General features: G+C 37.5%; 1 protein-coding gene across 1 annotated transcript in view; it reads right to left on the bottom strand.

The window, feature by feature from the left end:
* Positions 1-14,671: 14,671 nt before the first annotated feature.
* LOC128664093 (matrix metalloproteinase-21) overlaps positions 14,672-24,422 on the bottom strand; it is a 131,535-nt gene continuing 121,784 nt past the window's right edge. Inside the window, exon 7 of the mRNA XM_053718775.1 lies at positions 14,672-15,115. Within this exon, the coding sequence (XP_053574750.1) occupies positions 14,810-15,115 (306 nt within the window). The 3' untranslated portion in view covers positions 14,672-14,809. The remainder of the gene's footprint in view (positions 15,116-24,422) is intronic.

Genomic DNA, 24,422 nt, shown 5'->3' with positions numbered 1-24,422 from the left:
AAGTGGAGAGCTATAGAAATCATCAAACAACCATCCAGAGGTAGTGATAAAGAGGGACTTCTGACCAGGCAGGAAGTCTATTGGATCCATAAGTTGCAAACTCAGGTTCCTAATGGATACAATTCAGAGTTTGATATTATCAAGCATTGGTATTAATTACTGATCGTAGACTGTCCTGCCTGGCTATTATGTCAGCAACCCACCCTCGTTACTATCACCACATGCCTTTACATATTGTTGCTTGTTTTTATTGGTCTTTATTAAATTTAATTTGCTCTTGTCTTAGTTTTGAATTTTGGTTTCAAAATACTAACCATTATCATTCATTATGTTTGTGTTCAGTTCAATTCAAGTTCTCTACTTATGTTCATATATGTGTTAAGGGTAAATACATGGGACTGCCTTCTGCATGTCAGTAAGCTATATATAGGTTACTATTATAGTTAACACGTTTACATCCCTTATATTATATCTCTATATTCTAATGATAGATATATTTACTGTACTCTTTACTAATTTGTACTTCCATTCCTTGACACTAGCACTTAGTTACAATTAATATGTCCTTAGCAATATTAGATAAATTATATGCTATATTCTTGTACCTGAGCATTCATAGTTGTTTAATGTACTCAACATCAGATAGCCTGTAAATGTACCTGTTTCTGTATTATATTTACGATATAACAAGGTCAAATTTAATTACATTGCTTTCAGGTTTTATCTACTTTGGCGTTTAAGATGCCATTTTAAATAATGGTATATATCTGTAATAATTCCTAAGACTTTTATATTGTATTGCTATAATGTCATTGTATAATTTGCTGGTTTTAGAGGGTTAAATTGGAGTGTTTTTACTTTGCATTTTCCACCAATAGCTGTGAAGGTTTGATTATTTAAACTAGCAATATTATGTGCATAATCAGATCTAAGATTACGGCACCTGCCGAAACGCGTAGGGTCTGATGTTCCTGTGAATTACTTTGTACACGGCACTGGCGTGTTTTATTACATGTATTCCAATAAAGTTTGAAGATTTTTTTATCATCCCTCTGACTTCAAGGCTACTCTTTTTCAATTTTGTCTACTGGACTACAAGGAGTCCTTACTTTGCCTTGATTTGGGATTCCCCAAGCTACTGTATCCTTCCTGAAACTGGCAACACACACCTTTGTTGGAGTAACCCTCCCATTTGCATGGTATCCTCCTCACTAATGATGTCACACCCGGAAGTTGGTACACACTCAGAGAAGACGGAGAATCGTAATTCACGCCGTAGCTTTGGATCTTTACTATGTACAGTCTCCCGAGCTGAAGTGTGTGGTCCTCGAATCCATCAAAAGTGGAGAAGCTGCAGTAGCAGACGGGTGAATTATAACCGCCCCTCTGCAAGGTGGATGCTACACTGTCGTATTCAGTCAATTTTGTATTACTTTTACCAGCATTATTACGGGATAAGTGGTTGTTGCCTTTAGCATCTTTAATTATGGATTGCTTTTATTGGTAGGATTTGCTCTCTGTTTTTAACTATAAAATAAGTTATTTAATTGAAGGTGCTGTGGACCATCCATTCTTTGTAAATATCTATTTGGGGAGTTTGCAGTCTTTCTTGTCTACATGCACCTACTTCACGATTAGTGCTGTTTACCTGAACTGTTGTTCAAATAAATGTAAAGGGATTTGCAAAATTTTCCTAAATCTAGTGATTTTTGTACTGACCATCAGCATATTGATATATCCTCTACTGATGGGGTTTCCAATGATTCAGAGGATGCCACGTCAGAGACAGAAATAAACTAATCTTTTTTATTTAAGATAGAACATATTTACTCTCTTTTCAAGGAAGTATTGTTTACTTTGGATATTGAGGAGTCTAGACCTCCTTATGATAAAGCTAGTAATCATTTAAATTCTGTATTTAAGACTACTGTTATTAGTCCTGAAGTTTTTCCTATTCCAAACACTATCTCTAATGTAATTGCTTAAGTATGGTCGAAACCTGGTACCTCTTTTTAACCCTTCTATGTTTAAAAAATTGTATCCTTTGCCTGTTGCTAATCTGGAATTTTGGGACTCTGTCCCTAAGGTTGATGGGGCTATTTCTACTCTTTCTAAACGTACTACTATTCCTATGGAAGGCAGTACCTCTTTTACGAATCCTTTAGATAGGAAGCTTGAATCTTATCTAAGAAGGGCATGTTTACATACTGGTTATATTCTTAGACCAGTTATATCTACGGCTGATGTAGCTGCTGCTTTGACTTTTTGGTTGGCCAGTTTAGCACAGCAGTTGTTTTCAGATCCTGAATTATCTAACATTATCCTTTTACTTCAACATGCAAATCATTTTATTTGCAGAGCTATTTTTGATGTTTTGAAGATCTATGTCTTTAGCTATTCTAACTAGAAGAGATTTATGGCTTAAATCTTGGAATGCTGACATGGTGTCTAAAACTAGATTATCATCTCTCTTTCAGGGTAAAATCTTTTTGGTTTTCAATTTTGGAGACCATCTCCAAATTGGAATAAATCCAAACCTTATAAGAAACAGAATCCCGCCCCTAATCCTGCATGAAGGTGCGGCCCTCAAACCAGTTCTTCTGGTGGGGGGCAGACTAAAGCTATTTCAAATAATTTGGATAGAATCTGTCCAAAATCAGAAAATTCAGAATGTTATTTCTTAGAAGTATTGAATTGGATTCAGAATAAGACCTCCTATGGGAAGATTCTTTCTCACCCATGTACCAAAAAACCCAGTAAAAGCCCAAGCATTTCTGAAATGTGTTTCAGATCTTGAACTCTCGGGGGTAATTGTCCCAGTTCTTCAACAGGAACAGGGATTTGGTTTTTATTCATATCTATTCATTGTTCCAAAAAAGGAAAATTCTTTCAGACCAATTTTGGATCTGAAAACTTTAATTCATTTTGTAAGAGTCCCAACTTTTAAGATGGTGACTATAAGGACTATTCTGCCTTTTGTTCAACAAGGTCACTTTATGTCCACAATAGACTTACAGGATGCTTACCTTCACATTCGGAGTCATCCAGATCACTATCGATTTCTGAGATTCTCTTTGAAAAGCAAGCATTACCAATTTGTTGCTCTTCTGTTTGGCCTAGCAACAGCACCAATAATATTATTTATTCCCTTCTATCTGTAATCAGAGAGCAGGATAATTGTGTTGTTTCCTTATTTGGACGCTATCTTGGTACTAGCTCAATCTTTTTATTTAGCAGAATCTCATACAAAACAACTATTGTCATTTCTTTGAAGACATGGTTGAAGGATTAATTTACCAAAGAGTTTCTTGATTCCTCAGACAAAGGTCCCCTTTTTAGGTTCCTGATAGAGTCAGTGTCTATTACTCTATCCCTAACAGAAAAGAGACAATTGAGATTGGTTTCATCTTGTCTAAACCTTCAGTCTCTATTATTCCCTTCAGTGGCTATGTGCATGAAAGTTTTAGGTCTTATGATTGCAGCATCGGACACAATCCCCTTTGCTTGTTTTCATATGAGACCTCTACAGTTTTGCATGTTGCACCAATGGTGCAGAGATTACACTCAGATATCACAACTGATATTCTTAAATCCCAACACTCAACTCTCTCTGACTTGGTGGTTAAACCATCAACTTATTGTTCAAGAGGCCTCCTTTGTTCTTCCTACCTGGTCTTAAATCTCAACAGATGCAAGTCTTACAGGTTGGGGAGCTGTCTGGGGGTCTCTGACAGCACAAGAGGTTTGGAATCCTCGAGAGGCGAGGTTACCAATGAATATCTTAAAACTCCATGCTATTTTCAGAGCACTTCAGGCTTGGCCTCTATTAAAGAGAGAACCATACATTCGTTTTTAAACAGACAGTATCACAACAGTGGCATATGTCAATCATCAAGGGAGGACTCACAGTCCCCTAGCAATGACAGAAGTATCTTGAATACTTTCTTGGGCAAAATCCAACTCTTGTCTAATCACTACGATTCATATCCCAGGTGTAGACAATAGGGAAGCGGATTATCTCAGCCGTCAATCTCTTCATCGGGGGGAGTAGTCTCTCCATCTAGATGTGTTCTTTCAAATTGCGCAGATGTGTGGTCTTCCAGAAATAGATCTGATGGCCTCTCGTCTGAACAAAAAACTTTCCAGATACCTCTCCATGTCCAGGGATCCTCAGGCAAAAATGATGGATGCTCTAGGAGTTCTTTGGTTTTACTAAACTGCCTACATTTTTCCACCTCTGGTTCTTCTTCCAAGAGTGATCTCAAAGATCATAATGAAACAATCTTATGTGTTTCTGATAGCATCAGCATGGCCCCACAGGTTCTGGTATGCAGACCTTGTCCGAATGTCCATTTGCTAGCCTTGGTCTGTTCCTCTAAGACCAGACCTTCTGTCTCAAGGCCAGTTTTTCCATCCAGATCTCAAATCTCTAAATTTGAAGGCATGGCAATTGAACATTTAGTTCTTAGTCATATAGGTTTCTCTGACTCAGTGATTTACACTGATTCAGGCTCATAACCCTGTTTCAAGGAAAATTTATCACAAGGTTTGGAAAACCTATATTTCACGGTGTTCTACACATGATTATTCCTGGCATTCTTTTAGAATTCCTAGGATTCTTCAGTTTCTTCAGGATGGTTTGGATAAAGGTTTGTCTACCAATACTTTGAAAGGACAAATCTCTGCTCTTTCTGTTTCATTTCACAGAAAGATTGCTAATCTTCCTGATATTCACTGTTTCGTCCAGGCTTTGACTCGTATCAAACCTGTTATTAAATTTCTCCTCTTTGGAGTCTTAATTTGATATTAAAGGCTTTGCAGGCTCCACCATTTGAGCATATGCATTATTTGGACATTAAACTACTTTCTTGGAAAGTGTTATTTCTCTTGGCTATCTCTTCTACTAGAGTTTCTGAATTGTCTGCTCTCTCTTGTGAGTCTCCTTATCTGATTTTCCATCAAGATAAAGCTGTTTTGCATACTTCATTAACATTTTTAACTAAAGTTGTGAATTAACAACATTAATAAGGAAATGATTGTTCCTTCCTTGTGTCCTAATCATGAGAATACTCTTAGAAGATCTTTGCATTCTTTGGATGTGGAAAGAGCTTTAAAATATTATGTTGATGCTACTAAGGATTTCAGAAAGACTTCTAGTCTATTTGTTATTTATTCTGGTTCTAGAAAAGGTCAGGAAGCCTCTGCCATTTCTTTGGCATCTTGGTTGAAAGTTCTGATTCACAAAGCTTATTTGGAGGCGAGCCATTCTCTGCCTCAGAGAATTACAGCTCATTCGACAAGATTAGTTGCCACATTTTGGGCTTTCAAGAATGAAGCTTCAGTTGATCAAATCTGCAAAGCAGCCACTTGGTCTTCTTTGCATACCTTTACTAAATTTTACCATTTTGATGTTTTTGCTTTTTTGGAAGCAGCTTTTGGTAGAAAGGTTCTTCAGGCAGCTGTCTTAGTTTGATTCTAGTGCCTGTTATTTAAGTTTTTTGAATTTTTAAGAAAGCTTAATTCATTTTTGGATTTAATTTCTCAGTGAAAATAGCTGTTTTTATTTCATCCCTCCCTTTTTTTGTTACTCATGGACTTCCACATCTTGGGTGTTATATCCCATCAGTGACAAGATCGTGGACTCTCACCACCTATATGAAAGAAAACATAATTTAAGAACTTACCTGATAAATTAATTTCTTTCATAGTGGTGAGTCCACGAGACCCACCCATTTTTTTTTTTGTATAAAGCACATTATTTATCCTATTCCTCTTTTTTATGCTTTTATTCCTTAAACACCTCACTAACTTGGTTATACATTAATCTGAGGTATGAGTGAGGTGGGAGGTGTATTTATAGGCATTTGAGGTTTGTGAAACTTAGCCCCCTCCTGGTAGGAATGTATATCCCCTCAGTAACAAGCTTGTGGACTCTCGCCCCCATGAAAGAAATTAATTTATCAGGTAAGTTCTTACATAAATTATGTTATATACACATGCATACATGTAAATATTTAGACATGTATATGTATGTATCTCTATGCGAAAGCCCTTTGCCTGCCTTTTTTTTCCCTAACACCCGAGACCTCATATCTTTGAGCCCTTGTAACTTTTTATTACAATTTTTTTTAAATAATTTTTATCTGACAGTGTTATTATGAGTGTAACTGTACTGTTTAATTATTTTTTTACGTGTTTTGTACAACTTTTTTGTATCGCGTAACAGTTGACCAGAGCTCTAAAGTCGTGCTAACCCAACATGCGTCAAATTCAAATGTTCTCAAGCAAACGTTTACTTTCAAATCTTAATATGAGCGCTATTTTTATTTTGCCCAAAAAAGCTAAGAAATACTTCATATCGCTTGTGCACTACAGTCAAGGCTCCACTCGTAATCTATCCCTGACATGTTGCATATACAAGCGCTTTAACCATAACAATGTAGTTTATAACCATACCTACAAACTTTCCAAATGAGCCGTTCCCTGAAACAAAACACAAAACTTGCACTGCTGCCAGTTTGTCAGCATATCTAGTAACATTCCAACTCAGATTACATTGAGATCTTTAAAATAAAATGATTGTAGTCATTCATTTTTTGTATTGTTTACGGTCAAATGCAATGTATATGGGAAAACTTGTTGTCTACTACTCACATGGCTCTTGGCTATGTGGATCAGTAAACATGGGTTGATCTGTTTTTTTGTTTGTTTTGGAAAGAAGTAGACTCAATATAAAAACATAATTTATGCTTACCTGATAAATTTGTTTCTCTTGTAGTGTATCCAGTCCACGGATCATCCATTACTTATGGAATATATTCTCCTTCCCAACAGGAAGTTGCAAGAGTCCACCCACAGCAAAGCTGCTATATAGCTCCTCCCCTAACTGCCATATTCAGTCATTCGACCGAAAACATGTAGAGAAAGAAAAAACCATAGGGTGCAGTGGTGACTGTAGTTCAAATGAAAAAATTACCTGCCTTAAAGTGACAGGGCGGGCCGTGTACTGGATACACTACAAGAGAAACAAATTTATCAGGTAAGCATAAATTATGTTTTCTCTTGTTAAGTGTATCCAGTCCACGGATCATCCATTACTTATGGAATACCAATACCAAAGCTAAAGTACACGGATGATGGGAGGGACAAGGCAGGTACTTAAACGGAAGTTACCACTGCCTGTAAAAAAAACCCTTTCTCCCAAAAATAGCCTCCGAAGAAGCAAGGTATCAAATTTGTTAAATTTGAAAAAGTATGAAGCGCAGACCAAGACTCCGTCTTGTAAATCTGTTCAACAGAAGCCACATTTAAAAAAAGGCCCAAGTGAAAACCACAGCTCTAGTAGAATGAGCTGCAATCCCTTCAGGAGGCTGCGGTCCAGCAGTCTCATAAGCTAAATTAATTATGCTTTTTAACCAAAAAGACAGAGAGGATGCTGAAGTCTTTTGACCTCTCCTCTGTCCAGAATAGACAACAAACAAGGTGAACGTTTGATGAAAACTGTAGTAGCTTGTAAGTAAAACTTTAAAACACAAACCACATCCAATATTGTGTAATAGACGTTCCTTCTTTGAGGAAGGATTAGGATACAAGCATGGAACAACTATCTCTTGAGTGATGTTCTTGTTAGATACCACCTTAGGAAAAAACCCAGGTTGGTACGCAGGACTACCTTATCCGTACGACGGACCAGATAAGGAGAATCACATTGTAACACAGATAACTTGGAGACTCTACGAGTCGAGGAAATAGCTACCCAAAAGGAACTTTCCAAGATAAAGATTGATATCTATGGAACAAAAAAAGGTTCAAACGGAACTTCTTGAAGAGCCTTAAGAACCAGGTTTAAGCTCCATGGTGGAGCAACAGTTTTAAACACAGGCTTGGATCTAACCAAAGCCTGACCAAATGCCTGAACGTCTAGAATACCTGCCAGACGCTGGTGCAAAAAAATAGACAGAGTAAAAATCTGTCCCTTTTAAGGAATTAGCTGACAACCCTTTTCTCAAAAACATCTTGAAGAAAAGATAATATCCTGGGAATCCAGGCTTTACTCCATGAGTAACCCTTGGATTCATAACAATCAGATATTTACACCATATCTATGTTCAATTTTCCTAGAGACAGGCTTTCATGTCTGTATTAAGGTATCAATGACTGACTCAGAGAAGCCATGCTTTGGTAACATCAAGCGTTCAGTCTCCAGGCAGTCCATCTCAGATTGATTCTATTTAGATGGTTGAAAGGACCTTGAGGTAGAGGGACCTGTCTCAGAAGCAGAGACCCTGATGGAAAGGATGACATGTCCACCAGATCTGCATACCAGGTCCTGCGTGGCTATGCAGGCGCTGTCAAAAACACCAAAGCCCTCTCCTGCTTGGTCTTGACCTCCAAAGGAAATCCCACTCCCCCGGAAGAAAAGTCTGACGACTTAGAAAATCCACCTCCCAGTTCTCAACACCTGGGATATGGATAGCTGATAGACAAGAGTGAGTCTCTGTCCAGTGAATTATTGTAAGACTTCTAACATCACTAGGGAACTTCTGTTCCCCCTTGATGGCTGATGTAAGCCACAGTTGTGTATATTGTCCGACTGAGTATGATGTACCTCAGAGTTGCTAACTGAGGCCAAGTCTGAAGAGCATGGAATATCACTCCCAGAATATTTATTAGAAGGAGGGTCTCCTCCTAAGTCCACTATCCCTGAGCCTTCAGGGAGTTCCAGACTGCATCCCGACCTAAAAGGCTGGCATCCATTGTAACAATTGTCCCATCTGACCTGCGGAAGGTCATACCCTTGGACAGATGGACCTGACATAGTCACCAGAGAAGAGAATCTCTGGTCTCTTGGTCCAGGTTCAACAGGGGGACAAATCTGTGTAATCCCCGTTCCTCTGACTGAGCATGCATAGTTGCAGCGGTCTGAAATGTAGACGTGCAAACGGTACTATGTCCCTTGCCGCTACCTATTAAGCCGATTTCATTCATGTACTGAGCCACCGAAGGGCGCGGATGGGATGAAAAACACGGCAGAAATTTAGAAACTTTGACAACCTGGACTCCGTCAGGTAAATTTTCATTTCTACAGAATCTATCAGAGTCCCTAGGAGGGAAACCCTTGAGATTGGGGATAGAGAACTCTATCCTTGTTCACTTTCCACCCATGTGATCTCAGAAATGCCAGTACTACGTCCGTATGAGACTTGGCAATTTGGATGTTTGATGCCTGTATCAGGATGTCATATAACTAAGGGGCCACTTCTATGCCCCACGGCCTAAGGACCGCCAAAGCGACCCCAGAACCTCCATAAAGATTCTTGGGGCTGTAGATATCCCAAAGGAAAGAGCTACAAACTGGTAATGCCTGTCTAGAAAGGCAAACCTGAAAAACGAAGGTGATCTTTATGCATCACAATGTGAGGATAAGCATCCTTCAAATCCATTGTAGTCCTCTATTGACTCTCCTGGATCATAGTTAAGATGGTACGAATAGTTTCCATCGTAAATGACGGAATTCTGAGGAATTTGTTTCAGATCTTTAGATCCAAAATAGGTCTGAAGGTTCCCTCACCTTGGGAACCACAAACAGATTTGAGTAAAAACTCTGTCCCTGTTCCTCTCTTGGAACTGGATGGATCTCGTACACAATGTAAGAATGCCTCCTTCTTTATCTGGTTTGCAGATAATTGTGAAAGGCGAAATCTCCCCTTTTTTTAGGGGGGAATCTTTGAAATCCAGAAGATATCTCTGGGATATAAATTCCAATGCCTAGGGTTCCTGGGCATCTCTTGCCCACGCCCGGGCGAAGAATGAAAGTCTGCCCCCTATAGGATCCGTTACCGGATTGGGGTCCGTTCCTTCATGCTGCCTTAGAGGCAGCAGCAGGCTCCTTGGCCTGCTTATCTTTGTTCCAGGTCCAATTGTCTCCAGACCGCCTTGGACTGAGCAAAAATTCCCTCTTGTTTTGCCTTAGAGGAAGTGGATGCCACACCTGCCCTGAAGTTTTAAAAGGCACGAAAATTAGACCTTTTTTGGCCCTTGATTTCTTTTTCCTCCAGTGATATAAGCAATAATCTCCTTCAAACCAGGCCCGAATAGGGTCTGCCCCTTGAAGGTAAGTTAAGTAGCTTATTTATTAAAGTTACGACAGCTGACCATGATATAAGCCATAGCGCTCTGCGCGCCAGTATAGTAAAAAACAGAATTCTTAGCCGTTAGTCTAGTCAAATGAACAAAGGCATCAGAAAACAAAGGAATTGGCTAGCATAAGCTTGTCAAATATATTCATCCAATGGAGTCGCTAACTGTAAAGCCTCATCAAGAGACTCAATCCAGAACGCCGCAGCAGCAGTGACAGAAGCAATGTATGCAAGGGGCTGCAGGATGAAACCCTGTTGAATAAACATTTTTTATCCATTGGATCTAAAAAGCACAACTGTCCTCGCCAGAGGTAGTGGTACGCTTAGCTAGAGTAGAAACTCTTCTCTCCACCTTAGGAACTGGCTGCCAGAAGTCCCGTGTGGTGGTAACTATTAGAAAACATTCTTCTAAAAAATAGGAGGGGAAGAGAAAGGCACACCTGGTCTATCCCATTCCTTATTAAAAAAAAATTTAGTAAACCTCTTTAGGTATTGGAAAAACATCAGTACACACCGGCACTGCATATTATTTATCCAGTCTACAAAATTTCTCTGGTCCTGCGATTGTACACATTCATTCAGAGCAGCCAAAGCCTCCCTGAGCAACAAGTGGAGGTTCTCAAGCATAAATTTTAAATGTAGAAATATCAGAATCAGGTTAAATCATCTTCCCTGAGTCAAAAAAATCACCCACAGACTAAGCATATTGTGAGGTAGTATCATAAATGGTTCTTAAAGCGTCTGTATGCTCTGTATCTACCCCCAGAGCTATCTGCTTTCCTTTAATTTCAGGTAGTCTGACTAATACTGCTGCCAGAGTATTATTTGCCATGTCTTGTAAAATAAACGCTATGGACGCCCTTGATGTACTTGGCGCCATTTGAGCGTGAGTCCCTGAAGCGGGAGTCGAAGGGTCTGACACGTGGGGAGAGTTAATCGGCATAACTTTCCCCTCGACAGAATCCCCTGGTAAAATAAACGCTATGGGTGCCCTTGATGTACTTGGCACCATTTGAGCGTGAGTCCCTAAAGCGGGAGTCAAAAGGTCTGACACGTGGGGAGAGTTAGTCGGCATAACTACCCCCACAACAGAATCCTCTGGTGATAATGTTTTTAAAAACAAAAAATGATCTTTATTGTTTAACATGAAATCAGTACATCTGGTACACATTCTAAGATGGGGTTCCACCATGGCTTTAAAACATAATGAACACAGAGCTTCCTCTATGTCAGACATGTTAGAACAGACTAATAATGAGACTAATAAGCTTGGAAAACACTTTAAATCAAGTTAACAACAAATATATAAAACGTTACTGTGCCTTTAAGAGAAACATATTTTGTCAAAATTTGAAAAACAGTGAAAAAAGGCAGTAAAACAAACGAAATTTTTACAGTACATGTAATAAGGTAGCAGAGCATTGCACCCACTTGCAAATGGATGATTAACCCCTTAATGCAAAAAACAGATCAAAAAAACGACATAGACGTTTTTAAAAACAGACACAACAAAACTGCCACAGCAGAGCTGTGGATTACCTTCCCTATAAACGATTTTGGAAGTCTTTTTAGCCCTTTAGAAATGTCCTGTAGTATTCATGGGACTGCTGAGGGAATCTGGATAATTCATTTTGTAATTTTAACTGCGCAAAAAAGCGCTAAATTAGGCCCCTCCCACTCATATTACAACAGCAAACGTTTTAAAACACATTTTTATAAGAGTATGTATCTCTATTAATAAGCCTGATACCAGTCGCTATCGCTGCATTTAAGGCTTTACTTACATTACTTCGGTATCAGCAGTATTTTCTTAGTCAATTCCATTCCTAGAATAATATTTTACTGCACATACCTTATCTGCAGGAAAACCTGCACGCCATTCCCCCTCTGAAGTACCTCACTCCTCAGAATGTGTGAGAACAGCAAATTGATCTCAGTTACGTCTGCTAAGATCATAGAAAAACGCAGGCAGATTCTTCTTCCAAATACTGCCTGAGAAAAAAACAGCACACTCCGGTGCCATTTAAAAATAACAAACTTTTGATTGAAGAATAAACTAAGTATAAATCACCACAGACTCTCAAAACCTCCTATCTATGTTGAGGCTTGCAAGAGAATGACTGAATATGGCAGTTAGGGGAGGAGCTATATAGCAGCTTTGCTGTGGGTGGACTCTTGCAACTTCCTGTTGGGAAGGAGAATATATTCCATAAGTAATGGATGATCTGTGGACTGGATACACTTAACAAGAGAAATGGATCCTACCTTATTGGGTTCTGTAAACAGCCAACTGAGATTATTCTTTTCTAACATAGAGCTGAAAATTAGATAAACCATAATGCCAATGATTTAAAAAGTCAACTGGATAAACCTGTAACAAAAACTAGACTGATGCATTTGTTCATTTCTATAATTGTATTTATTAAATTGGTTACATTATACCTTAAATGGAACATGTAATACACATGCAAAATATCATTTATAAGCTGTTGAAAGATTCTTACATTTACTTGACTGTAACCAACCAAATAAAATGTATTTAAAGTAAAATGTTTGTTTTATTGAAAGTTTATTTGATAATGACGAGTGATTAATACCCAAGATCTGCTTGGAAACATTAGCAACAAGGATACTTCTGGATGATTTCTCTATAAAATTAGCATGTTTTATCATGTAGTGTTCAGTTAGTTTGTCATACTGTCTACTTTGACTAAAATCCTAAAATAATCACATCATCATTACAATTATTGTTCTGTTTTACTGTCGTAAAGGATGGATATATAGGGGCCTATTTATGAAAGGCCTGTCGGACATGATCTGACATTTGCGGATCATGTCCGACAGACCTCGCTGAATGCGGAGAGATATACGCTCTCCGCATTCAGCATTGCACCAGCAGCTCTTGTGAACTGCTGCTGCAACTCCGCCCCCTGCAGAGGGGGTGTCAATCAACCCGATCGTATTGGATCGGGTTGAATTCCGGCGATGTCTGTCCGCCTCCTCAGAGCAGGCGGACAGGTCATGGAGCAGCGGTCTTTAGACCGCTGCTTTTTAACTGGTGTTTCTGGCGAGCCTGATAGATATGCCCCATAGTCTATATGATCCATCCTCTAAGTCATAGGTATGAAGGCTAAAAACTGTCAAAAAATGTATAGTAAACAATGATAGAAACTACAATATCCTGTTTTTTTTTTTATTAAAATGTAGTATTTAGGCAGGAATTGAAACTATCCTGCAAAGATTAAAATGAACTAAGGCAGATGTGATTTTTGTTCTTTTTTTCTTCTTCAAAATGTCCCTTTAAGCAACACATAGACCCTATACAACTAAAACTTCCTGCATCTGGTCTGTGCCTTTGTCATATATTTATTACATATTTATAAATTTTGTAATAGTTATCAATTACATTTGCAGAGCAAATATATGGATATACTATTTACTGTCATCAAAGTTATAAAAAATAAAGGCTTGCAAAACATAAATACTTGAGTTATGGATAAATAAATATAACTTTAATTCTTTGTTTTCTATAGACTTAAAAGTACAACTCCTAGCAGCATCTGTTTACACTCACTATATCAGAAAACTGTCTGCTCAGTGAGAAAGCGGCATCAAATTTGTCAAATTGTTTTGCATATATTAAAGGTCCCAAAACACATTTTTTTTCCACTAATATATACACTATAGTAAAATTTTAAAAACAAAAATGTCATTATACATGTATTAAAAGTAGCAGATTTGACATGTAGTTTATTAAAAAGGAAGCATACATGCTTACAGAACTGATATATATATATATATATATATACTGTATATATATATTTATATATATATATATGTCTGTGTGTATGTATAAATATTCAAAAGAAAACTCTGTTCCATATATTACCTGATTTGTATTTATATACTATACATAGTACAATCCAACATTTTGGCCTTACAGACCTTGACATGGTATACTGTATATAAAATTATATATGTGAAGCAATATATGGAACACTGAGTTTTCTTTTGAATATTGATACTTATCTAACTTGATGTAAAGTAACTTAAAGAGTGCAAACTAGATTTTGGGAATATATATATATGTGTATATATATATATATATATATATATATATATATATATATATATATATATATATATATATACTGTATATATAAATTTCATTATAGTGCATCCATTAGTGAAATAAAAATAAATCTGACTTTTATGTGTTTTTGATTTATATATGAAAAACCGTCATGCAAACAATGTTTGTGAGCAGAAAATAATACTAATAATACAAAATAATCATGCTTAGATTTTCTTGCCCAGCATGCCACATGAATAGATATCCTTTCTGAATACCAAACTTTCTGAAACCCATAAATGGAATAAATTAAATGTCCAGTAATTTAACAAAAGTTTTGATACTGAGAACGTCGTATTTAACTTGCTTCCCATTCATTTTGTGAAGTTAACAGTTCATAGTTCATATTTATTCATTTCATTATTTTGTTTATCCACTTTAAAAGCATTATACTGCGAAACAGTGACTGCTGGGCCTCCCAGTTATCTCTCTCTCCAGCAGTACTGGAACAGCTTGGTACCGTTAGAGGTGGCTGGAATGCGTTTGTAAATATTATTCCTCTCTGAAGAGCTTTAACTCCATAGAAGTTCATTTCTGTTTAACTTGTAAGGAAAAGGACAGATGGATGGACATCACAAATATCAAACCACTTGGAATTGATTTTCCTTCTGGGCCACAGCCCATTTAATGGCAGTGACGTATTACGTTGTCTGTCTTGATCGCTGACCATTTTCCAGTAATACTTGTCTTTAATGAAGAATGTTGCTTGGTAAGTGTAAGAGAAATAGACTGCATCTAAATAGCCAATAGGATGGTTGCCAGGCTCCACGGATGGGAATACATCAATGATCCGTTTTGGAAAATCATCTACTTTTTTATTCTTTTCCACGCTAAATGCTGTAACCTAGAGCAAATGGAAATAAACATGTTGAACTTGTAGACAAAATGTTAATTTTTATAAAGAAACCATATTAAAAATAATATTTTAAAACAATATGTAGATTAGTTAGAAGCACAATATTTAGTTTTGGGCAATGCTGCAAAAAAAATAGTCTGTAATACAGATTTCTTTGAAATAATGTCTCTGCATTAGACCTTTAACTTATGGTGCATTCTCTGACTGCGCACAATATCCTAAAATCAATGTGCGCCAACATGGAATACTTGATATTATGAAGATAGGTATAACAATATTACAGCTTAAAAACATCTAACACTGAAAGGCACTCGGTATTTCTGTATTGTTTATGCATGTTTAAATGGACTCTTTGTAAAACCACATAAAACAATAAATCAATAATATTTTTCCTTTTTAAAAAGTTATTGCAATCATTATTCATTATGTTGGAGATATTTATCATTTAATATTAATATGTTCCTATGGGAACAAATGTATTTGCTAGAAGTTTTTTTTTACTATATAGTGCTGTTTTCACTGCTTTTTTTCTTAAAATGATCCATAGGGGGCACTGTAACTGACTTCCATCTTCTGTTCTATCATCATCAAACATTGATAAAATAGCAACATATTCTCCAGAGCTATTTTAAATTGGTACAGTTGCATAACATTAACAGAAAACAATAACTGACTCTGTATGGGAATACAGTTGTCATTTGTCATGTGCATTACTTTTATGCACACTGTTTTACAAGACAGGTGAGCTAGTGCACTTCCCCCTACTTATATGCAGAATATAAGCACTTCTCACCTCTGTTTTATGCAAACTCTGCAGAATAATCACATGGTTTCTCCCTACAGACACTCCCCTTTCTCTTGGCAGAAAAGGTTACACTCATAGCTTCTCTTTATATGAGATATCTCAAAATAAACCCTGTTATGTCCTCTTGTTACCCATAATAGAAACAGATTTTGTTGGTAGATAAGAGCAGGGGGCCCATTTCGTTTGCTCATATCACCATTGAAAGTGTAAATCTAATTAACTTTTAGGATAACCTTATGCTTATTCTAGGCAGCTTTGAGTTTTTTTCATCTAAGCTATGTTTTGTCTTCACTGCAGAATCAGTCTTTTATTGTTACTGAAGTGGTCAGTAGCAGGAACAAAACAGAACAAATACACAAGAAGCATAAAGGTAACAATCAAAGTTAGACAGGCACATGATCAGGGCAGGTTGTAAGATCAGGGCAAAGATTCAGGGACCAAGCAATCATCTCAAAGGAAACAAATATACCTGGCTAGCGACCCAGTGCACGATGTTGAAAGTATCATCAGGTCAGTGAGAAATTCTAATTTCAGTCTCGCCAGTCTTGCAAATTGCCCATCAGATGAAATGTTATAAAAACCTAGGTTGAACCTCGCTGTATTGAGTGGTGATGTGACTCCCATAGCAATGTATAGGGCTCTTGCCTTTTCAAAAATTCAACCACATTGCCAAATTATTTGAAACTTGGTAGTGTGGAGGGGACAAGCTTTCAAAGCACATTTATACAACCTTCACTGGGCGTTTAGTAAATATAAAAATGGTTTCTATTTAGTAAGAGTTCCAATAATAGATGTAAACTTTAGATGCAAACTAACGGCTAGATTACGAGTTTTGCGTTAGAGGCTATGCGGTGCTAACGAGCAGTTTTCTCTCACCGCTCACTTACCTACTAGTATTACAGGTTTTTACAAACCCGTCGTTAAAAGACAAGAAGTGAGCGTTGAGCAAAATTTTGCTCATTACCGCACTCCAATACCAGCGCTGCTTAAGTCATCGGTGAGCTGGTCGTATTTGCTCATGCACGATTTCCCCATAGGAATCAACGGGGAGAGCCGGCTGAGAAAAAGTCTAACACCTGCAAAAAAGCAGCGTAAAACTCCGTAACGAAGCCCCATTGATTCCTATGGGGAAATAACATTTATGTGTACACCTAACACCCTAACATGAGCCCCTAATCTTACACTTATTAACCCCTAATTCGCCCCAACATCGCCGACACCTGCATTATATTTATTAACCCCTAATCTGCCGCTCCGGGCACCGCCGCCACCTACATTATACTTATGAACCCCTAATCTGCTGCCCCCAACATCGCCGCCTACATTATATTTATTAACCCCTAATCTCCCTCCCCCAATGTCACCGCCACCTACCTACACTTATTAACCCCTAATCTGCCGCTCCAATGTCGCTGCCACTATAATAAACATATTAACCCCTAAACCGCCACACTCCCGCCTCGCAAACATTAGTTAAATATTATTAACCCCTAATCTGCCATCCCTAACATCGCCGACACCTACCTATATTTATTAATCCCTAATCTGCCGCCCCCCAATGTCTCCGCCACTATACTACATGTATTAACCCCTAAACCTAAGTCTAAACCATAAGACTAAATAAAATTCCTATCATTAATTACATTATTCCTATTTAAAACTAAATACCTGTAAAATAAACCCTAAGCTAGCTACAATATAACTAATAGTTACATTGTAGCTAGCTTAGGGTTTATTTTTATTTTACAGGCAAGTTTGTATTTATTTTAACTAGGTACAATAGTTATTAAATAGTTATTAACTATTTAATAACTACCTAGCTAAAATAAATACAAAAGTACCTGTAAAATAAAACCTAACCTAAGTTACAATAACACCTAACACTACACTATAATTAAATAAATTTACTAAATTAAATACAATTAAATAAATTAAATTAAATTAGCTAAAGTACAAAAAAAACACTAAATTACAGAAAATAATAAACAAATTACAGATATTTAAACTAATTACACCTAATCTAATAGCCCTATCAAAATAAAAAAAGCCCCCCCAAAATAAAAAAAACCCTAGCCTAAAATAAACTAACAATAGCCCTTAAAAGGGCCTTTTGCGGGGCATTGCCCCAAAGTAATCAGCTCTTTTACCTGTAAAAAAAATATAAACAACCCTCCCAACAGTAAAACCCACCACCCACACAAACAACCCCCCAAATAAAATGCTAACTAAAAAAACCTAAGCTTCCCATTTTTTTTACAGGCAAAAGAGCTGAACTTCTTGGGGCATGCCCCACAAAGGGCCCTGTTCAGGGCTGGTAAGGTAAAAGAGCTTTGAACTTTAGTAATTTAGAATAGGGTAGGGCATTTTTTTATTTTGGGGGGCTTTGTTATTTTATTAGGGGGCTTAGAGTAGGTGTAATTAGTTTAAAATTGTTGTAATATATTTCTAATGTTTGTAAATATTTTTTTTATTTTTTGTAACTTAGTTCTTATTTATTTTTTGTACTTTATTAGTTTATTTCATTGTATTTATTTGTAGGAATTGTATTTAATTTATTTATTGATAGTGTAGTGTTAGGTTTAATTGTAGATAATTATAGGTATTTTATTTAATTTATTTATTGATAGTGTAGTGTTAGGTTTAATTGTAACTTAGGTTAGGATTTATTTTACAGGTAAATTTGTAATTATTTTAACTATTTTAGCTATTAAATAGTTCTTAACTATTTAATAGCTATTGTACCTGGTTAAAATAAATACAAAGTTACCTGTAAAATAAATATTAATCCTAAAATAGCTATAATATCATTATAATTTATATTGTAGCTATATTAGGATTTATTTTACAGGTAAGTATTTAGCTTTAAATAGGAATAATTTATTTAAGAAGAGTTAATTAATTTCGTTAGATTAAAATTATATTTAACTTAGGGGGGTGTTAGTGTTAGGGTTAGACTTATCTTTAGGGGTTAATACATTTATTAGAATAGCGGTGAGCTCCAGTCGGCAGATTAGGGGTTAATAATTGAAGTTAGGTGTTGGCTATGTTAGGGAGGGCAGATTAGGGGTTAATACTATTTATTATAGGGTTAGTGAGGCGGATTAGGGGTTAATAACTTTATAATAATAGCTGTGCGGTCCGCTCGGCAGATTAGGGGTTAAAAAGTGTTGGCAGGTGGAGGCGACGTTGTGGGGGGCAGATTAGGGGTTAATAAATATAATATAGGGGTTGGCGGTGTTAGGGGCAGCAGATTAGGGGTACATAGGGATAATGTAAGTAGCGGCGGTTTACGGAGCGGCAGATTAGGGGTTAAAAATAATATACAGGGGTCAGCGATAGCGGGGGCGGCAGAATAGGGGTTAATAAGTGTAAGGTTAGGGGTGTTTAGACTCGGGGTACATGTTAGAGTGTTAGGTGCAGACGTAGGAAGTGTTTCCCCATAGGAAACAATGGGGCTGCGTTAGGAGCTGAACGCGGCTTTTTTGCAGGTGTTAGGTTTTTTTTCAGCTCAAACAGCCCCATTGTTTCCTATGGGGGAATCGTGCACGAGCACGTTTTTGAGGCTGGCCGCGTCCGTAAGCAACTCTGGTATCGAGAGTTGAAGTTGCGTTAAATATGCTCTACGGTCCTTTTTTGGAGCCTAACGCAGCCATTCTGTGGAGTCTCAATACCAGAGTTATTTTAAAGGTGCGGCCAGAAAAAAGCCAGCGTTAGCTACGCAGGTCGTTACCGACAAAACTCTAAATCTAGCCGTAAAAACAGAATTTATGCTTACCTGATAAATTACTTTCTCCAACGGTGTGTCCGGTCCACGGCGTCATCCTTACTTGTGGGATATTCTCTTCCCCAACAGGAAATGGCAAAGAGTCCCAGCAAAGCTGGTCACATGATCCCTCCTAGGCTCCGCCCACCCCAGTCATTCGACCGACGGACAGGAGGAAATATATATAGGAGAAACCATATGATACTGTGGTGACTGTAGTTAGAGAAAATAATTCATCAGACCTGATTAAAAAACCAGGGCGGGCCGTGGACCGGACACACCGTTGGAGAAAGTAATTTATCAGGTAAGCATAAATTCTGTTTTCTCCAACATTGGTGTGTCCGGTCCACGGCGTCATCCTTACTTGTGGGAACCAATACCAAAGCTTTAGGACACGGATGAAGGGAGGGAACAAATCAGGTCACCTAAATGGAAGGCACCACGGCTTGCAAAACCTTTCTCCCAAAAATAGCCTCCGAAGAAGCAAAAGTATCAAATTTGTAAAATTTGGCAAAAGTGTGCAGTGAAGACCAAGTCGCTGCCTTACATATCTGGTCAACAGAAGCCTCGTTCTTGAAGGCCCATGTGGAAGCCACAGCCCTAGTGGAGTGAGCTGTGATTCTTTCAGGAGGCTGCCGTCCGGCAGTCTCATAAGCCAATCGGATAATGCTTTTAAGCCAAAAGGAAAGAGAGGTAGAAGTCGCTTTTTGACCTCTCCTTTTACCAGAATAAACAACAAACAAGGAAGATGTTTGTCTGAAATCTTTAGTAGCCTCTAAATAGAATTTTAGAGCACGGACTACGTCCAAATTGTGTAACAAACGTTCCTTCTTTGAAACTGGATTCGGACACAAAGAAGGTACAACTATCTCCTGGTTAATATTTTTGTTGGAAACAACTTTCGGAAGAAAACCAGGCTTAGTACGCAAAACCACCTTATCTGCATGGAACACCAGATAGGGTGGAGAACACTGCAGAGCAGATAACTCTGAAACTCTTCTAGCAGAAGAAATTGCAACCAAAAACAAAACTTTCCAAGATAATAACTTAATATCTACGGAATGTAAGGGTTCAAACGGAACCCCTTGAAGAACTGAAAGAACTAGATTTAGACTCCAGGGAGGAGTCAAAGGTCTGTAAACAGGCTTGATCCTAACCAGAGCCTGAACAAATGCTTGAACATCTGGCACAGCTGCCAGTCTTTTGTGAAGTAAAACAGATAAAAAAAAAAAAAAAACTCTTAACCATCTCCGTGGAGATGTTGCCTGTGCAACGGCAAAGGGAATGACTGGGGTGGGCGGAGCCTAGGAGGGATCATGTGACCAGCTTTGCTGGGACTCTTTGCCATTTCCTGTTGGGGAAGAGAATATCCCACAAGTAAGGATGACGCCGTGGACCGGACACACCAATGTTGGAGAAATAGCTACAATGTAACTATTAGTTAAATTGTAGCTAGCTAAGGGTTCATTTTATAGGGAAGTATTTAGTTTTAAATAGGAATAATGTAATTAATGATAGTAATTTTATTTAGATTTATTTAAATTATATTTAAGTTAGGGGGTGTTAAGGTTAGGGTTAGACTTAGGTTTAGGGGTTAATACATTTAGTATAGTGGCGGCGACGTTGGGGGCAGCAGATTAGGGGTTAATAAATGTAGGTAGGTGGCAGCGATGTTAGGGATGGCAGATTAGGGGTTAATAATATTTAACTAATGTTTGCAAGGCGGGAGTGCGGCGGTTTAGGGGTTAATATGTTTATTATAGTGTCGGCGACGTTGGGGGCGGCAGATTAGGGGTTAATAAGTGTAGGTAGGTTGCAGGGACATTGGGCGCGGCAGATTTGGGGTTAATAAATATAATGTAGGTGTCAGCAATGTTGGGGGCAGCAGATTAGGGGTTTATAAATATAATGTAGGTGGCGGCGGTGTCCGGAGCGGCAGATTAGGGGTTAAAAATATTATTTTAGTGTTTGGGATGCGAGAGGGCCTCGGTTTAGGATTTAACATGTAGTTTATGGGTGTTAGTGTACTTTTTAGCACTTTTGTTATGAGTTTTATGTTACGGCATTGTACCATAAAACTCTTAACTACTGACTTTTAAATGCGTTAGGACTCTTGACAGGGTAGGGTGTACCGCTCACTTTTTGGCCTCCCAGGACAGACTCGTAATACCAGCGCTATCCCATAGAAAAAAGACTTTATGAAGTTTACGTAAGTCGTTTTGTGGTAAGGCCAAAGAAGTGTGCAGTGACCATAAACCTTCAAGACTCGTAATAGCAGCGGGCATAAAAAAAAAGCAGCGTTAGGACCTCTTAACGCTGCCTTTTTACCCTAACGCACAACTTGTAATCTAGCCGTAAGTTTCACTGTAAATGCAGTAGATTTTATTAGAATTGCAAATATTGCCACTGAAAGAGTGACTAGACAGGTATGTGTGAAGAGGACCACCCAAGCTGGCAGATATTGTTTAGAACATTAGTGCATTCCTGGCAATGTTTTCCCATTAAAATAAAGGTTACTCCCATAGTACAACCACAAAACTGCCATGGAACGCCTATATATTCAAAGAACAAAATAAAAGCTTACAAATTAACTTATATGAGCTGGGGGTATATTGTACATGTGTATATAGTGCCATAAACTATACTATATATATATATATATATATATATATATATATATACACACACACACACACACACACACACACACACACACACACATACACACACACGGCTAAAAATTTCAAGTCCTAAGCTACCAGCTTGACTAAAATGTTACTTGCCACTGATCCCACCCATTACCAGCCCATACCACACCCACTACCCAACCCCCTCTTTGCATATATTTAGCCATTGTGAAACATCTTATTGTGTAGTCATTTTTAATATTTCTTATTTTAAACCATAACAAATTAAGTCCTTTTAATACAATTATTAATAAAAATATATACAATTGCTTTCCATTTGGCAGTGTATAAACAGCATTTATCTCCCTTTCCTATTATGCAAAATTGTTTAAACCAGGGCAGGTTCAGTCTAATGCACTCAAACAGCACAATAACTTCAGCGTTAAAATCCCCTCACTGAGCAAAGTCCCTTTACAGCAGTCTATCGTATTCCATGAAGAGCTGACCGTGGCATCATTTACCATCTGATATCATTCGCCTGAGGAGTGGCGCCTCTGTTATTCTTTTTAACACTGGGGACAGAGGGACTAAATATTCTTTATTTATTCATCTAAGGCAGTAGGGACACGAAGCAAATCTGTTTAGTGTCCAATTTACTTTTCTTAATTTTGCATGGGTAGTAACCTAGACAACTAACCATGGGTGGCGTTTAGCTTGATAAAGGGGACAATCACTTGAAATAGCTGGTTTTGCCTGCGAAACTGCCACCTATACTGATCTTGACAAAACTGCAGTATTTGCTATAAAAAAAGCTATGTAATCAAGAGGTTGTGTCAGTGGGGGTAGAAGAAAAGGTGTCACTGCAGTTACTTTGAATGCAAAAAGCTTATCGGCTGCTTGCCTAAATACATTGTCTCTTTAAAGGGACATGAAAACCAAAATGTTTCTTTCAATATTCAGCGTACAATTTTTTAAAAAAGTTTTCATTTAACCTATTAACCTATTAACCTATTATTAAATTTGCTTTGTTCTCATGTTATTCTTTGTTGACGAGATACCTAGGTAGGTAGCGTGCACATGCCTGAAACTACATGACAGGAAATAGTGCTGCCATCTAGTGCTCCAGCTAATGTATAACATTGTTGCAAAACTGCTGCTATATAGTGCTGCAGACACGTGCACACTTCTTATGTTATATCCCTGCTTTTCAACAAAGGATAACAAGAAAACAAAAAATGATAACAGAAGTAAATTGGAAAGTTGTTTAAAATTGTATGATCTATCTAAATCATGAAATAATTTTTTTGGGTTTTATGTCCCTTTAAAGCAATCTGCTAGAAACTAACTGTTCTGTGGGTACAGAACATTTCTTATTCCCCCACAATATTCCTTTAAATTAATGTTTTAAGCACATTTCCCTACTTTGATATCTGAAAGCAAAAATCTCTAAAAAGTAATCAAAAAACAGTACTTGGAAGCAAAAAGCATGAGAGATTATATATCTAATTTGCATAGCTTTCTGTTACCTGATGCCTTGGTACCAATGTATACAGAACCCTTCTGGGGAAAAGCAAGCAGGGATACTTCCCTAGATTTGCTAATTTACTGTACAATAATTCTATGGCTCTTACTTTTATGTAATGGAGGATTTTAATCTCCATAGCTGAAATGAGTATGTATATAATGCATGCATTATACTGTAAAATATTATTTTATGTATTTTTTTATTTAAAACAACAACATGTTTTTGTGGTGTTCTTTTCTTTTTAGGAACAGTGTTTTGTGTATGGGATATTTATATCCCAAAGAAGACAGTACCTGTAGCTTTTTCATTTTACAATAGTGCATTTGTAAAACTTTTCACTATGTAAAACATGTATTGGCATTGCTCTCTACAAGTTGACAGCACACTGAACGTGTTTAGTTCTAATATTGTGATCGCACTGTACTAAACATTTAGTACAATGTGACTGCAATATTATAAGTAAATTTGTAGAATTTAAAAAAAAGTAGAAAAAAGTAGAATTTGTATGTGTAGTAGCTGCAGTAAAAGGGAGTCTTGGCAATGTTTTGCTTCTCTGGGGATTAAACCTTTATTTT

The sequence above is a fragment of the Bombina bombina genome, chromosome 6, assembly GCF_027579735.1.
Source record: "Bombina bombina isolate aBomBom1 chromosome 6, aBomBom1.pri, whole genome shotgun sequence".
Classification (NCBI taxonomy): Eukaryota; Metazoa; Chordata; class Amphibia; order Anura; family Bombinatoridae; genus Bombina; species Bombina bombina.
The sequence above is the reverse complement of the archived record's forward strand: the minus strand, read 5'-3'. Positions and strand labels throughout refer to the sequence as shown.